This window comes from Silurus aristotelis (genome assembly GCF_946808225.1).
Source record: "Silurus aristotelis genome assembly, chromosome: 8".
In the NCBI taxonomy this organism is placed as follows: Eukaryota; Metazoa; Chordata; class Actinopteri; order Siluriformes; family Siluridae; genus Silurus; species Silurus aristotelis.
This window is the reverse complement of record NC_139581.1, coordinates 28,868,108-28,885,607: the sequence shown is the minus strand read 5'-3', so window position 1 is coordinate 28,885,607 and position 17,500 is coordinate 28,868,108. Positions and strand designations below refer to the sequence as shown.

Below are 17,500 nucleotides of genomic sequence, written 5' to 3'. Positions count from 1 at the left end.
GAGCTGTCAATCAAACCCAACTCCCCTAATATGTCTAACAAACATAGTTCTCCAGTCAGGCTGCAATAAAGGCTGTCAATCAAAACGTATCCTCCAATCACAGCACAGCAAGATTTGTCAATCAAACCCATCCTTCCAATTGAACCACATTCAAGTTCTGTCAATCAAACGCAGCGCTCCAGTTGCTCAATAATAATAAGCATTGATAATCCACCCCAGACCTCCAATTATATATTGGAACAGCTGTCAGACTCAATCCTCTTATTTCACACACTAAAGCCTTTTAATCAAACCCAGCCCTCCAATCACACCACACCAGGACCTGTCAATCAAACCCAGCCCTCCAATCACACCACACCAGGACCTGTCAATCAAACCCAGCCCTCCAATCATACCATACCATGACCTGTCAATCAATCCCAGCCCTCTAATAACACCACATCATGACCTGTCAATCAAACCCTGCCCTGTAATTACACCACACCATGACCTGTCAGTCAAACCCTGACCTCCAATTACACCACACCATGACCTGTCAATCAAACCCAGCCCTCCAATAACCCATCCCTCCAATCATACCATACCATGACCTGTCAATCAAACCCAGCCCTCTAATCACACCACATCATGACCTGTCAATCAAACATAGCCCTTCAATCACACCACACCATGACCTGTCAATCAAACCCCGCCCTCCAATTACATCATACCATGACCTTTCAATCAAACCCAGCCCTCTAATCAAAACACACCATGACCTGTCAATCAAACCCAGCCCTCCAATCATACCACACCATGACCTGTCAATCAAACCCAGCCCTCCAATCACACCACACCATAACCTGTCAATCAAACCCAGCCATCCAATTACAATACACCAAAATCTGCCAATTCAACCCAGACATCCAATTACACCATTCCAATATCTGCCAAACCCAGCCCTCCAATCACAGCACACAAACACCTGCCATTCACACCACAGCAAAATCTGTCAAATAAACCCAGACATCCAATCACAACACACCAAACATCTGTAAATCAAACCCAGACATCCAATCACAACACACCAAACATCTATCAATCAAACCCAGACATCCAATCACACCACACCAAACATCTGTAAAACCAAGTCCTCCATTCATATTACAACAACATCAATCAAACTCAATCCTCTGATCTCGAATACCAAAATATCAGCCCCTCTAATCACACCACACCAAAATCTGTCAATCAAATGCTGCCCTCCAATCACACCACACCATACCTGTCAATCATCCCAAGAGCTGTCAGTCAAACCATGACCTGTCAATTAAACCGAACTTTTCAATTACACCACAATGAAACCAATTAATATTTTTTTTCACAGTGTCAATAAAATGATGTATAGCCTTCACACCTAGTGTATGACACTTATACTGCTTTATACTGTGTGTGTGTGTGTGTGTGTGTGTGTGTGTGTGTGTGTGTGTGTGTGTGTGTGTGTGTGTGTGTGTGTGTGTGTAAAAGAAAGAGAGAGACTGTAATTTGGTGATACCTGCTTAAAAAATGCAGATGAGGAAGTTTGTGTGTGTGTGTGTGTTTGTGTGAGTGTGTGTGCGTGTGTGAGTGTGTAGTGCCACTCTAGTCTGTGGTTACCTGCTGTTAAAGGGCTCTTGTAAGTCACATGATTTAGCTTACAGCAAAATGCCAACTAGACAATGCGACACAAACATGTTTCCATGCTCAAATCGGCCTAATAAGATTTAAAAAATTTAACTGAGTTGTAATTATAGCTAATGATCTGTGTGTGTGTTTGTGTGTGTGTTTGTGTGCGTCTTGTAGATATCCTACATAAGTGTATGTGTGTATAAGTAAGTGTGTGTATCCCTGCTGGATAAACCCCAGGAACCCATGTAGACACACACACACACACACACACACACACACACACACACACACACACACACACACACACTAGACAAAACAAATGCTATATTACCGTGTGTGTCTGCGTATGTGTGTCTTTCTGCTTGCGGGCCGGCAGATGGAGAGGACCTGGTTGAGAACAGGCTGACTGTTGGCATGGTAACAACGAGGTCTGGACTGCGTGCTTGGAATATTTAAACACTACGCATGCACCTAAAGCGTATTTTTTCCCCCTGTCTTTCTGGGTGCTTGTGTGTGTGTGTGTGTGTGTGTGTGTGTGTGTTTGAGAAGAATAATTTTGCATATTAGCAAGAATAATATCCATCTCTCAGCTCAACAGCGTGTGTAGGAATGAGTTTAAAAACCCTGAGACGTACTGAAAATGATCCTTGACATACATCTGCTGTCGTTCGCTAGTTTATTCTCGTTTCTCAGGATGCATTAGATGAATAAGTTACTGATGACTTCATGGTAACTTGAAAATATCATAACTCGAGACATGTCGTTGCCTACCCAGGAGTCTAAAAGAATGGTGATCAGTATGGGGTAGTGTACTGGAGGCAAACCCACAACGCAACACGCATTTCATCTCGACGTCTTTTCTTTACTCAGATGTAAAACCGAAAAAAAAAAAAAAAAGTTTGTTTTACTGATTCTTCAAGTCTCAAATCAGCACCAAAATCCACCATGATGAACACATCCGGCAATTAAAACCGTCCGTGTGGAAACATAGCAAAAGTTCAGTTCGGTGTCCTGATGATTTACCGAATTTAAAACACCAAAATTACTTTAAAACATTTACAAGAATATTTTGTCCTAATGCTCCATGTTTAGTTTTACTGATACTATGTGTGTGTGTGTGTGTGTGTGTGTGTGTGTGTGTGTGTGTGTGTGTGTGTGTGTGCCAGTTCACGAGTGAATACAAGAGCTAAAATTTGGGTAACAACAAAAACACAGAAAAAAATATACGCTCCAACATGAGACAACCAAACTCTGTTGAACGCTGCCAAAATTGAACAGCCCCCTGGAGCAGAAAGGGTTGAGGGCCTTGCTCAAGGGCCCAACAGTAGCAGCTTGGCAGTACAGGTAGTCCTAATGCTACTAGGGTTCAACTTACTATTTTTTAATCTTACGATAGAGGTACGAATAAATTGTAACTTGTGCGATGGCTCCTGCTCTGGATAAACTCCCTTTGGCTCAGAAAACTGAATTATGAGTGCTCAGGGAGCATTTCTTCCAAATGGGACATAATTTGAAAGCTAGGCACATTCAGATGAAAATAATCTTGCCTGGACTTCTGATTAGAACGCAGTGATATGATGTGTTAGCGAAACCATGACGTGCTAACAGTGTGGTTTGTTATGTAGGTACGTGTTGGATAATGCTTTTTATTTGTGTGTACGGGTGTGTGTGTGTGTGTTAGCAGACAACTGCTAATCCAATAAAGATTTGTTTTTAAATTAGCTTGCTGCTGCTAATCCTTAGGCATGACTTTGTTGTCCTCACCCTGAGGACAACAGTGTGTTAATTCGCATGTTTGATCGCCAGCATCTGCCAGGCTGTTTTTTTTATTTTTATTGTGACCTCGGGCAACCATTTACACAGCGGACATAGTGTGTGTGTGTGTGTGTGTGTGTGTTAGATCAAAGTCTATAATATAGGCAGAGACAGACAGCAGTGATGATTAAAAAAGAGAGAGACAGAGGTGGAAATGACAGTAATATATGGAAATGAAATCTAAAGTTGAGTGTGCACCACACACACACACACACACACACACACACACACACACACACACACACACACACACACACACCTTCCTGGGTCAGTGAGCTTCATTACTGCAGTCTCCACAATCTGCTGCTGCATCTATAATTACACGGCCTAATCCGATTGGCCGAGGGTGATGAGGACGTAATGAATGAGTAATGAGCAGATTAGTGGCGTAATGTAATATTATGGGATGGGTCAGGAAGGGATCAACGGCGATATGCGCTCGATCACGAAGGGCAAAACATATTTATTTTTATTCTTTTCCAGAAAAATCACACATCTGGAACGTTCTAGAACAGCGCAGGTGATAAGGAAGCGCATAAGGCGGTCTTTTTGCTCTCCGCAGAAGGCCGGAGATGAAAAGATGAATACGCTAGATCCGGATCTCAGCTTTTCCTGATATTGATATCTAGATTTGTTAAAAACACCTCTGAAGGCACAGCTCATGGCTTAAAATATTTTGTCGAGATTTTTAATATTTTAGATCAAATTCTCCTTTATCACATGCGATACAGTTCTCTTTTTATGTTTCCCGTAATACCCAGGGACAGTTTGCAGAGTAGCAACCCTGTACGCTTCCACCACCGCGTTTCACTGAGCTCAAACATACATACACACATACACCTAGTCATGAGACACGTGTTCATTTTGTATCTTTTCAACAAACAAGGGTCATTTTACAGTATCAATTTACACCAAACTGTCACCTTACAGTAGGTTCTGAATGAAATACATGGCGCTTTTATTTATTGGAACCCACTTCACTGCACAAGACGATGAGATGCGTTATATAGAGAGCAAACAGACGTCTGGAGTGATATCTCTTATGAAACGGCCTGCCCAGTCACCGCACCTAAATCCTATTGGACTTCTCTGGAATGAACTGGATCGCAAGAAATCTCACGTGCAAGTTTTCCAAGAGAGAATGTTCGGAGAAACGAACTGTCTGAATGCCGAGAGCGTGTAAAGCTGTAAAGCTTCCTGTCTCGATCACATGACCCAGTTCGTTGCATAGAAACAAAAAGGAACGTCAATGCGTCTCTCTAAAACCATAAAAGACTCTGCGTTTCCAAGCACGATGAGACGAATTCTTCCCGAAGAATTCCAATAATGTTTAGTCTGACAACAGGGTGGAAAAGAATAGAACAGCCTTCATTTGTCACTTAAACATTACAGCACAGTGAAATTCTTTCCAAGTTTATTTCTATGGCGCTTTTCACAATGGACCAGAGTGGCTTTACAGAACTTCAGAATTAAAGGGAACAATGTGCGTTTAATCTTTGATGATGAAGCCTGGGGGCGACTGTTGCAAGGAAAAACTCCCTTAGATGTTACTAGAAGAAACCTTAAGAGGAACCACTCAAAAGAGGAACCCATCCTCATCTGGCCGATATTAAGAGTGTGATTATTAAGTTTAAAAACAATACATAACACCGGAGAGTGAGAACTAACATGAGCATGATTAAGAGTCCTTTCCACAGTCAGTTAACGTTGTGGAACCAGGAGCTATTGAGGAAATAGCTCAACATCTGAGACCAACTACTCCATGCAGGAGCCTTTAACCATTCAAAGAGGTCCAATGGGGTCAGACGTGATACAGCACCCCCTGGAGCACAGAGGGTTAAGGGCCTTACTCAGGAGCCCAAGAGCGGCCGCTTGGCGAAACCAGGGCTTGAACCCCCAACCCTCTGATCAGTATCATTGAGTCTTAACCACTGAGCTACCACTCCCCTGACATTGTTCCAAAAGTCCTTATTTATAAATATACTGTATATACTTTTTTTATTTGCAACCCTCTGTGTAAACCTTCAGAGAATGTTCTCTAGGAAAATAACCTCCAACCATCCCACCACCGGTTATCCAGTCACAAAGATCACACCGTTTCTCCAATCTGATGTTTGACTGTAGTGTGTATTCCTAATAAAGTGGACACCGAGGGTCTATTTTATGTATTAATTTCTTCTGCAATCAGTCTGGCAGCCCGAGTGCTATACAGTTACACCACTCAGTGTGTGTGTGTGTGTGTTTGCGCATACTTAAGCGTTAAGTGAGCGCTGTAGTAAGTGTGTGGCCTTCGATGAAACATGCCTCAACACACACACACACACACACACTCCATGTGTATGAGATTGTTGAGTTGGCTCACACTTCGTGTTCCAGTCACCTCGGTCTAACAGGCTGTGCTGCCGTGGTAACGGGGAAAAGTGTTCATGTAAGAGGAAAAGAGGTGGGAAAACACACACAGGCACTACACACACACACATTTTACTGTCCTAGTGAGCACCCTTGTCTTTGTAGGAGTGTGTGTTTTGTCTTCTCTCCCATGTCTACGTGCAATGTGTGTGTGTGTGTGTATGTGTTGAAAGAAAAACACAATGCGACTTAGAGTCAATAGAGAAAAACACACAGCGCAGACTTTTTTTGCTTAAATGTCAAAAGGAGGCAACGAAAGCAGGGAAGGTGCGAGAGGCTCAGCGAGACTGATGCGGTGTTGGAGAGACGGAAAGAGAAGAAACTGATCCAAGAGACCAGAAACCATGAGAGAGTCGCATTTTACTCAGGTGTACTTTATTATACACACACACACACACACACACACACACACACACACACACACACACATAAAAAGGCCCCTATCCTTCGCTCTGCCGCAGCGGTGCCTCCTGTTTCCTCCGAAAACTCTCCCAGTGGGCGGGATCTTCTTCGGAGAGGGGCGTGGCCTCCGCAATCAGCTCTCTGAAGCTCAGAACAGTGAACCCATGCGGCGTTGCCTCTCGGGGTTTCCCAGCATCCTGTGAGAATGTAGAAAAATTCCCATGTGAACCAGAACTCTGAAGTCTGCGACCAGCACGTACGCTCGCTTCCTTCACTCACGTTCGGGACGCCGTTGTCGGGTTTTCCCAGCGCCACCGCGACGTGATGGTGCTCGTCCAGCAAACACTCCTGCAAAGGACGGGATAACAGGGGGTTGAAGATGGGGGGGGGGGGGTGTCACAGAAGGGTTCGAGAAACAACAAACTAAACCCTGATGGTCCTTTCAAGTGGGTGGTCATCAACAAAAATTGAGATCGGACGCTGAAACGGGATACTATTTGCTTCAATTGTATGTTTTAACAGACTTTAAATCCAATTCTAGTTTCAATTTTTAAAACGGGGAGCAAAATTACATGGTGAATGTCGGTTGCATAAGTATTCGCCCCCCTGTGCCAGCAATATTTTGAAGTATATCAATTGAAATGGCAGAAACGGTATCAACTTTACGGCGTGTGGAATAACGGAATGGATGTAGATATAAATTGCTGATGGTGCTGAATGGTGGCATCGTCGAAGACGCACCGAGAAATGAGATTAGGAATGAAACGTAATAGAAAAAAAAAGAAAAAAAAAAGATCGAGATAGAGAGATAGAGGGATGGGATGCGGACGTGCTCCACGTCAGACGGAGAGGAGTTTCGCAGTGGGACACGGATGAGAATAAAGCTGATGTTTTCACTGGTTTTCATGAGCGATGATTTCAAAAGGGTGCAGCTCGTCACGTTCACACGACCTTTCCCTCTTTCCTCTCTCTTTCTTTTCCTCTCTCACACAGATTAAAAATAAATAAATGACAGAAACAAAATGCAGTTGATGGTCTGGGAAAGTGTGAGTGTGTGTGTGTGCTGTCCTTCAAGCTTCAAAACTGGATAAGATGCCTAATTAATATTCATGAGCTGTCACAAAGGGGGCAGGGCCATGAAATGATTGACAGCCCCAGTAGTGGCACTGAGAGTGCAGGGGGAAATAAAATACCCAAGACTGGCACAAATTTCTCACGCTCTGGATAAAAGGACAGTGTTCTACCCCATTCATCACGTCTTATCAGAGTCTCTGTGTCTCTCAACACGTTTTCAATCATCTCTTATCACACACACACACACACACACACACACACACACGTGCTTTTCCGGTCTTTTCACCTCGAATATCCAGTCCTCATCTTCCTCCTCGTCCAGGTGCATTCTGGTCTCACAGGAGACACGCCCCTCCTCCATTCGAATGGGCGCGATATGAAACTCCGCCCTCTGCAGGTTGAAGCCGAGGCCTGAGCCAATCGCTTTAATGAAGCTCTCCTTCAGAGCCTAAGACACACACACACACACACACACACACTCTCTGTCTGATCAATAGCTTGGTATGCATGTGTATATGTGTATGTGTGTGTGCCAGGTGAAACCACACTCCCATCCCTGAGTCAAGTGTGAAAGTGATGAAATTACATGACCATGGCAACAGTGATCAGCATGAAAACAATCAGCCCGTAACTGATTTTTGGATCACACACACACACACACACACACACACACACACACACACACACACACACACACACACATCCCAAGTCGTCTCCACATCTTGTCATTCTTTAATTCTGTCGCAAAAAAATTGCCCCCTAATGCGTAGTTGTATTCCAACACTCTCTCATGTGTAAGTGTGCTGTTTTTCTCGTACGCATGTTTTCCTTAATCGTTTCTTACACAATAAAACCGTTCAGCTTCGTTTACTAAAAAAATCCCCCTCCTGGAACGCAACAACGGATTTACACTGACACCGTGTGGCCACTAGTGGAACTGCACACAACTGCACTATCAAGAGCTGGAGATCTTTGATGGCAGGGAGACAGTAGAGACAAAAGTATTGGGAGGCCAGACTTTTTCATGCATATGTGGTTTTTGCCCCACAAACTACAGGAGGCAGTAGCAGGAAATTCTCCCTTCACTTAAACTAGGAGTCTTCCACCTCACCTCCATCAATACCTGACTTTCAACGCCCTTGTTGTTGAATGAAATCTAGACTAAATATTATATAATATACATTTCGATGTACTGAAGTGATTTGATGATCAGTATAAATGTAAAAATAATATTAAAATCAATTTTACTGAATCACACACTCAACGGCATTGATTTTGTCAGTCTTCCTCATTGCGTGTGTGTGGTTGCCATGGTTACCCAGTGTCTGTAGAAAAGGTGCAGCTGGTCCCATTCGGACTGTGCGGACGTGATGGTGCACCATTCGAAATTGGTGAACTGGCGCTTCATGACGCGGAAGAACTCCGGCACAGAGCTGCTGCCTAACACACACACACACACACACACACACACACACACACACACACACACACACACACACACACACATCATCGTCAGGGTTCGCTCTCCTTAAAAGAGATATGGACAAAAGTTTCAAAGTATCCTATGAACATTCCATCCCACAATTAGTCCCTATTTACTTATATAATTTCCACCACTCTTCCAGGAAGATGTTCCACTAGATTTTGAAGTCTGCTTGTGGAGATTTAGGTGAGGAACCTTGGAGTGATGTTCCAATTCATCCTAATAGTTCCGAGTCGTTCGGAGGAGGAACCACATGTGTCTGGAAAAGTCAGGTTTTATTTTTATCCATACAGTACAAAATTAGGGGAATGAGATCTGGCTTAAACGAGAAGAAGAAGAAAAAAAAAAAAATAAATAAAAAAAAACACACTGAGGTGCTACCCTGACACCAAGTGGCGACCGCTGGAATTGCACGTTATAATAACGATTATTTTGTTCTAAATATTAATTTCATTTTATAATAAACACAGGCGACAAGATCGAAGTTTCTTATAACCGTAAATAAAATGCGTATAATTAATTATTAAAATTGCTCATTTATATATTCAACATGGCTATTATTATTGCTAATTTTTAAATTGTCTTCCTGTATAAATCAGAAATCTTTACAATAATTTCATTTAAATAAAAATTATAAATAGAAAATCTTACATAGAATCACCGAAGAAAAAAAGCTCACTTGATGTAGAAAAAATATTCAGATTCATCTTTTAAGGTCTACTTTATTTCCACACTTAATTAAAAAATTTTTTTTCTCTAATTAAATAATAAAAAGAAAAGTTAAAAAAAAAAAAAAAAAGTCCTTAAAGTGATACCAGTTTGTGTAATGAGTTTAAATCCCACTTATCCGGGTTGCTCTTTTTCTGTACCCGATGTAAAAGAAGGTGTATGTGTATATGGAGAACAGTTCGTGGACGCCTGATCGAAGTGTAAAGATGTGTGAGATTTCATTCAACCACAAAGGTGATATGAAAGTCAGGTACTGATGGAGGTGAGGTGAGGGGGTCTGGGATGCTGAAGTGAAGGGAAAAATTCATGCAATTATATACAGTTGTGTACCTCCAACTCTGTGGTAAAAGTGTGTGAGAAGACCCTCATATGGCGTGAGGTGTCCCAATACTTTTGCTCTTATAGCACACTCTTTAGACTTCTTTACTTAAATACAAGAAATCGACACACATTTCTATGTAAAATAACACCATTTTAGAATCTTGTGAGTGTTACATTATTGTTACCATTCAGGTCTCTGTGAATGAGATTCGGGACATTGGTCCGTCTCAGTATCTCGTTGTGTTACCTGGTCTGGTGGTCTTCATCACGTCCACTCCCACCTGCCTCCTGGGTTCCGCCGCCAGCACGGCAAAGTCGCCCTGGTGAGAGATGTTGAAGCTCCAGGGGACGGAGCTTGTTCCGGGGGAAGGATGGGCCACGTAGGGCTTCCCTCTGCTCGTCCGGTCCAAGCGGAACTCGTCCCATGGGAGACCCGTCTTCACACACACCAGCTTCCTGATCAACAGACGGCCAGCCTTAACAAACACACAAACACACAATACCACCTTACTTAATAGACAGACAGACAGACAGACAGACAGATAGACAGACAGATAGACAGACAGATAGACATACAGACAGATAGACAACTCAACAGATACAGACAGACAGACAGACAGACAGACAGGCAGGCAGACAGGCAGACAGCGAGACACAGACAGACAGACAGACAGACAGACAGACAGATAGACAGACAGATAGACATACAGACAGATAGACAACTCAACAGATACAGACAGACAGACAGACAGGCAGACAGCGAGACACAGACAGACAGACAGACAGACAGACAGACAGACAGACAGACAGACAGACAGATAGATAGATAGATAGACAGATAGATAGATAGAATAAAGATGTCACCATGGCTGCTTTGGCGTCTTTGGTGAACATGAACTGGTTGATCCTCTCTCTCTCCTCGGGCTGAACGCAGCGCGCGGCCAGCATCCACTCCGCCCGGCTCGGGCTCCACGCGCCGAACCGGAACGCCCAGCGCGCGCCTTCCATGAGCCGCCACACAGTAGGGCTTCTCGAGCGTTCACGTATGTGTTCCCGTGTGTTCACGTCTACCGGCAGTAACGCAGCTTTACATCATCACCGAGTTCTGCACGCGATCATGCGTAACAGTTCTTCCTGAACGGCGGCGCTTAATCACAGGACATCACACGTGTCTGCAATGTTTACATTTAAAATCACGTGACTCAATCCAGGTTTCCCCCAAAAAGACAGTTGGATAGACGCACGTGTCTGTTAAGCATGCGCAGAATCAAACCCGGAAGCGTTTCTCGGCGAGTCCTTTTCTTCCATAGTAAACTGACATTAGGGCGCATTAGCGCCACCTACTGGATCGGAGCGTGGAGTAAAGATTTATAAATAAGAGTCTGTATTTCAAACAGAAGTCCTGTTAATCAAACGCATTAATCTGCATGTCTTGTTTCATGTTTTCCCCTAATATATAATAATATATTTTACTCTCAATACACTTTTATATGTCAGGTCTAAGTACAGTCTGTATATTTGGGGTCATTATTCTGCTGCAAAATATATTCGGTTCCAATCAGACACCTCCCTGATGGTACTGCATGATGGAGAAGTATCTATTTGTACTTTTGAGGACACCGTTAATCCTGACTAATTCTCCTCGCCCTGAATTTGCAAAGAACCCACCACCATGCTTCACTTATTATTGTTCCGCTCTCCAGTCCTCTGGCAAACAACTAACCTCCACTACAGACAAATATTTCAGATTTTACTCATCAGTCCTGAGCACCTGCTGCCATTTGTCTGCACTCAGTTCCTGTTTTTGTGTCGAGAATCTCATAGAGGTGTTTCCATGTCTGGCATTATGGCTGCAATTTTTCCATGAAGACCATTTGTTTACCATGATTTTTTTTTATATCATGATAATTTGATATTAGTGTTTGGGTCTTAATATCATTCTATTAATAGATCAGTGAGCTGAGAGTCTTTTCATTCGAGTCTTTTCACATGAGCTGTGTTGATTAAGTAAAGATTCTTGTGATAAAAAAAGATAATAGGAACATTATAGTTATAATAAATCATAGCACTTTAGATACTTAAGTACATTTGAAGACAAATACTTTTGTACTTTTCCACAAGTGAAAGTTTATAGGAAGCAGTAGCGCTATTTTTACTTAATTTGTTAATCTGGTTTATTTCTGTTTTTGTGGGTATTTTTAAATGGCCAGGAACTTCATAGGCAAGTCCCAAAGGTTTTTTTTAATCCCTGATTATACTAGCTACTACTAGCTACTAGCTAGACATTTTAGCACACACTTAGCTAACTAGCCAAATTACATGATTACAATCAACAGAGACTTGAAACAGGACGAAATGCAATATCGTCTTTAAAGTACAACAACCAGACCAGATTTTTCCTCAATAACCACCATCAACCACAGCAAAATATTGTTTTATTATTCAAACTCTTCTTTATTTATATCTCTTGAGCAAACCAGAAAAGAAATCGAACGTGAAATGTAAAATGAGCCCAATGAACAGAAAAAATACAATACGGCCATGTACACAACGTCCCAATACGCTTTTCATAGACCCTTCTCCTCAGGATTTGAAAGCAGGAAAGTCGCCATAGACAACGCTAGGAGTGTGTAAAGTGTAACCTTTAGTAGCTAAGACAATTTAGCTGAAATGAATTACAGCGTATTTTTAAATGGCTGGCTGATTGTTGTAGCTCGGCTGCTAAAGACCAATTTACCATAAAATGACTATTTAGTAAGCACATTTTTCGAGCGAGTTACCAGCGAATAAGCACTTCATTCAAGGTTTTAAACTTGTGTTTCACATCAAGAGAAAATATTTCAACCTAGCAGATGACATTTATAACAAATCCCATGAAGGAGTTTTAATCATTTTTTAGGAGTCTGTAAGGTTGTGTGAAAGAAATTGTAATCTGGGACAGTTTATTAGGGAAAACTGGACGCTTTTGAAAGATTTGACCACCCAGAAAAGAATCGAATATCAGTATTAATAGTTAAGTGGGTCTTGATTTTCTGTAGCAGGATTTCACTGGGATGCAATGCAGTGTTTGTTCGGCTCGCTCATCTCCTTGCTCATCTATACTTTCCTAAATAATCTCGCTAGGTAACCCATAAATTGTTAACTAGTCGATCATTGTCTCTCAATGCAACTGTGTTGTATAGCTGCCCTGCATGCAGTCCAAATGGTCCAAACATCTCCACTTATGTTGCTGTTATGTTGGATCTCTTGTTCATGTTGAACATTGCTGAAAACGTTGACCTAGGAGAGGAAAGTTTTTGTTCTATAGTTTTTTTCAGAGCTATCAAACTCCAGTGTATCTGTGCTAGCAAAAAGGAGGAGCATTAAACTACCCTCCAGTCTTCCAGCAATGACACCAACCAACAAACCAGTGCACCAAATTCTACTTTTGTACTTTTACTTTAAAGGGAGCACTTTTACTGGAGGAATTTATTTTTTATTATTATCAAAAACATGGTTTGTGTTCTTCGTCCACCACTGATGGCCTCGACTTCTGTTTCTACTAAACCTTTCTCAATCTGATACATGGCTGAACCTGTGCTTTGAGCGTTTGAATGTATACATGACAAGTACAAGGCTTGTTTAAGTGTTTGAGTCGTATACAAACGTTGTAGTTTCTGAGGGGTTGATGTGTACATCAGGAGCCTGCTGACCAATTGCTGACCAATCCTGACTTAGCTAAGCTAAGCTAAGCTAAGGTTCTGTTCTCTTGTCACCTCCTACGAACAGATAATTAGGTGGATGTGACCTGTGAGGGACTAGAATTCCATCCCGGGTGGTTTTCCGCAATGTTCCCATGATTGGCTCCATGGCAACACCATCCAAAGTCAAGCACTTAACTCTCACAGGTTACAGAGTACATAAACCTGTAAGTAATCCACCTTTTTCAAACGGAAGCTGTGCTTGATTGTAGCACTGACTTCTGGGTAATTTGTGCTCTAATAAACATATCCACTAAACCCCCCTCAAGCTGATAATGTGGAACAGAGGTGGGTGAAGATGGCTAAATGGATTCAGTCGATGTGAATGGAACTAACGTGTTTCGAACAGAACAAATGTTTTAGACTGTCTCGCACACTTACACACACATTCACATACACACTCATACTCACTTACACACACATTGTGGTGCTCTTTTAGTTGGTAAGTCTCTAGATTTCTTTGCACTCGTTTCTTTCTTTTCTTTCTCTTACTCTTATATATATTTTTTGTTTTGTTTTGTTTTTTTACAAGGGTGCATATAAAAGATTTTGTGGTGTCCTATATTCATTATTGCGATGAGTCTTTACCCAAAAACGAGTGGAATCTGTGTCTACGCTTATTTACATCGGGGTTAAAGCATGTGTGTGCACATGGTCTTGTACTTCCTGTTACGACTTTACTGTTTATTTATTTATTTTCTGAAAAAAAAAAAAATAATAATAATTCTTTACTCTCTTATCGATTAGCAGATGTTAAACTATGGGACTACGCATTTTTTTTCCTGCTATAAATAAATTGCTAGTGATGCTAATATGCTACCGCATTCAAGCTGCATCATCTGGCCGGATCCGAAACCGCTAGCGTTCGATAAAGTTGGATCAGTGAAATGTGCACCTGAAATAACCACTATGTTTGAGGGGTAAGCGGGAATTAAATAGCTAGTCATGAATGCTAGCATTTGGACCTGGATGGAGCGTTTGTTCTCAGGAGACTACATGTCATAACCGAATAAAGATAAAGGTTGGTACTGGATACAGTCTGACAGTTTTCCGGTCTTCTGGGTGTTTTCGTATTGGACGGGGCTTGGGGGGTGATGATGTCATTACGTTAAGGCGTCAAGAAATCCTGTCGATGCGTCATCCTCCGCCCCGGATTCCTGTGGATGCACTGTTTTGGTGCGTGTCCATTAGTTTATGTACTCGTCTTTACAATCCGTTTGAGGTGCAACAAGCATGGTTTCGTCAGCACGAAGGAGATTGACGTAAGGCACAGCGTGAGGTTTTTTGGTTGCTATGGGAAGTTGGGGCCGGAATCCATAAACGAATCCCTTGTCCCCCTTGCCTGTAGGAGTCTCTCACGGCTAGGGCGAAGGCGAACTCTAGAGGAGAAAGGAGGACAAGAGGCGGAGTCAGAACGCAGTAAACCTGCGATGTCGTAGATATTGTGAGATTCTTACCTTTTAGATCTTTATGCCGTCTGAACCGTACACGTTGTACCCTTCTCTATAGGTCGCCAAGTTCTGCACGCTCGGGCTCGGGCTGGGCACCGGACTGAAGTTCAGCTCAGCCGATTCGGCTTGTTTCAACTTCCACTCGTCCGCCCGTTTCTTCTCCTCGGCCCGTGACTTGTAGCAGAACTCGACGAGCGCCACCAGCATGGCGAGGCCGAGTCCGCCCACCAGGATGTAGAACACGCCCGCTACGTTGCTCAGGCTCAGTGCCTGAGAACTCTTGTCCTGAGATTTTCCCACGTCAACGGCAGAAGAGAAAGGGGTGGAGGAAATCGGTGTAAGGGACATGTTGTGAAAGGTGTACACTTTTTATACATAAAGAGTTTATATATAATCATAATTTATTAAGTATTTTTTAATTTTATCATTGATCAGATCTGGCACTCTGAACAATTCCTTATTCAAATCATACAGATTTATCGACCATAAAACTCGATATCATATATCGTAATACTCATCAGTTTTGTTGGTTAATTCATGGTTAACTGAGTAATTAACTGTTCTTTAAATGCAAAATTCCTGACATGACAAAAAAAGATCTAAAAACTTACTAACTAACTAACTAACCTACTATCTAACTTATTAGCTACACTTATTACATTTTATTGGTGCTGATTAATTCACACTTTTTGTAATCACTAAAAATAATAGTTTTGAAAATGTTTGCCCCCAACAATAACAATAATAATTTTGCAAGAAAAAAATTTAATTCGAAGGGCCAGGTGATGATGTCATAGTGTGTGTAACAGCAGGTGACCAGTCAGCAGCTTCGAATCACTTGTTCCAATTTTGTTTTCTATTAATTCTTTTTCTCTTTTATACTTTCTTACGTTATTTTCGTTCTTTTCTTTTTTTTGTGACGATTTTATTTTCTTTCACGAAAAATAAAAAAATACAAAAAATCCTTGTTTGTCTTGGGTTCCCTTCATTTTTTTTTTTCATGATCTTTTTCTTTGCACGATTTTTCTTTCACTCTCATTCACACTTCAGTCCAATTTTTTTCTTAGTTTCTGTCTTTCTCTCTCACAAATGCATTATTCCTCTAAGAAACTTATTTGAATTAAAAACAAAAAAAATTTTCAAAGTTTGTTGTTGTTTCCTGTGGTCGCAGCGACTGACCTTACTTCCCGAGTCCTTGGGTCCACACTCGCCCTTATCGTACCACCACTTGTTTTTCAGTTTGTCTAAGACTCCTGCTTCACTCAGTTTCAATACTGCGAGGTTTACTTGGGTTCTTCACCGGGGGAATAACATAAATAACATCACACGCCATGTTATCTTATGTTATTATACACAACAGGACACACAAACAGGAAGTGACAGAGCGACGCTTGCACAATACACGTGTATGCCGGGCTCGTATTAGACAACGTGTGTGTGTTTGTGTGTAGATGTCAGTCCGAGTTAGTCAGAGCTACAGACATGTGTGTGTCCAGACCTTCGCTCTGTCACTGTGTAAAAGGCACATTCTGCCATGGTAAAATAAAAATAAACGTCATTCATTTCCTGACATTTTTGAACCTTCGTTTTATTTTATGCAGGTTTTTAAACTCGGCATCTTTAGGTGAAATGTTTGTCCTTGTGACTGATACATCTGAGGAAAATATTTTGACATTGTCGACTGTTTTTTTGTCTAGGTTTCTAGTCACTCTGCCCTCACACGGTCTGAACATCTGGAGTTTTTTGAGTGAAATGGTTAATTCCACTCAAAAACCAAGAAGGATGTAGACCAGAACTGAAAGTTCTACTATAATGGTTTACAACTGCCACGTATTTCACTCGTGTCCATCAATGAACAGCTGATAACCATAACAATGATGGAAGTTAATTGAATGGACATTTGGTGTATCTCAAGGTCTCTTCCTCATGAAGTCTCAGGGAGTTTTTTGCTTTCCACTTTTGGCTCAATCATTAGCAAGACATTTATGAATGTAAAATTGTAATTCTTGTTTATGTTTTTCATTTTTTTTTAAAGCTGCTTCTGGGCAATTGTTAACAGCGGTCTGCAAATACAACTAAATAAAATAGAATATAGAGTAGAATGGAATTGTTTATTAGTGTTGTTATTTTTTCCCCACTTGCGATTGTTTGAGCTTAACGAATTTTTAACCATCCGATAAAAAACTGATCGTAAAATGTCAATTCTAACACATGTACCCTAAAAATCATTTTTTTATTTTAGTGCGACTTTTGTTAGCTTGAAGTAGTTTTTCCAGCTTTCAGCGATTTAAACCTGTCACTAGCAAGTGAACTAGACTTAGGACTGTTAATGTGTTCCTCAGTATATTTTGGACTCTATTTGATTTCTACAGTAATGATAAAATTGACGCTTGAAGTAAACTTGACCAATCAATCGCAAGCTCGGGCAT

The 17,500-nt window shown here is 41.5% G+C and overlaps 3 protein-coding genes across 8 annotated transcripts in view; 1 reads left to right on the top strand and 2 right to left on the bottom strand.

The window, feature by feature from the left end:
• The window catches only part of gucy1a2 (guanylate cyclase 1, soluble, alpha 2), a 24,817-nt gene extending 21,449 nt beyond the window's left edge, over positions 1-3,368 (top strand). For both annotated transcript variants that reach the window (XM_083549021.1, XM_083549022.1), the window contains exon 9: positions 1-3,368. This exon is cut by the window's left edge and continues 1,045 nt beyond it. The gene's annotated coding sequence lies outside the window, so the exon portion shown is untranslated.
• Positions 3,369-3,726: 358 nt separating this feature from the next.
• Positions 3,727-11,162, bottom strand: aasdhppt (aminoadipate-semialdehyde dehydrogenase-phosphopantetheinyl transferase). Its single transcript, XM_083548811.1, has 6 exons — positions 10,745-11,162; positions 10,128-10,356; positions 8,666-8,787; positions 7,634-7,795; positions 6,553-6,621; positions 3,727-6,470 (listed from the first exon to the last, which is right to left on the bottom strand). Exons 1-6 carry the CDS (start codon positions 10,886-10,888, stop codon positions 6,312-6,314), a joined length of 885 nt encoding a protein of 294 aa, XP_083404937.1. The 5' UTR covers positions 10,889-11,162; the 3' UTR covers positions 3,727-6,311.
• A 3,164-nt stretch (positions 11,163-14,326) lies between these two features.
• gria4a (glutamate receptor, ionotropic, AMPA 4a) overlaps positions 14,327-17,500 on the bottom strand; it is a 60,448-nt gene continuing 57,274 nt past the window's right edge. The window contains exons 14-16 of one of the 5 annotated variants that reach the window (XM_083549014.1): positions 16,251-16,365; positions 15,078-15,356; positions 14,327-14,999 (exon numbers count right to left, since the gene is read on the bottom strand). In XM_083549014.1, coding sequence (XP_083405140.1) covers positions 15,081-15,356; positions 16,251-16,365 — 391 coding nt within the window. In that variant the 3' untranslated portion in view covers positions 14,327-14,999; positions 15,078-15,080. Of the gene's footprint in view, positions 15,000-15,077; positions 15,357-16,202; positions 16,366-17,500 lie in introns of those variants that run through there. The other 4 variants (XM_083549013.1, XR_014534750.1, XR_014534751.1 and 1 more) reach the window with 4 other exon arrangements.

What these genes read in the sequence shown, in the direction of transcription:
- aasdhppt (XM_083548811.1), bottom strand. Translation starts at nt 10,888, where the DNA reads ATGGAAGGCGCGCGCTGGGCGTTCCGGTTCGGCGCGTGGAGCCCGAGC. An exon ending in GATGAAGACCACCAGACCAG is followed by an intron (nt 8,788 to 10,127) that starts GTAACACAACGA and finishes TGTGTGTGTTAG; the next exon opens with GCAGCAGCTCTGTGCCGGAG. An exon ending in ACCTTTTCTACAGACACTGG is followed by an intron (nt 7,796 to 8,665) that starts GTAACCATGGCA and finishes TGTGTGTCTTAG; the next exon opens with GCTCTGAAGGAGAGCTTCAT.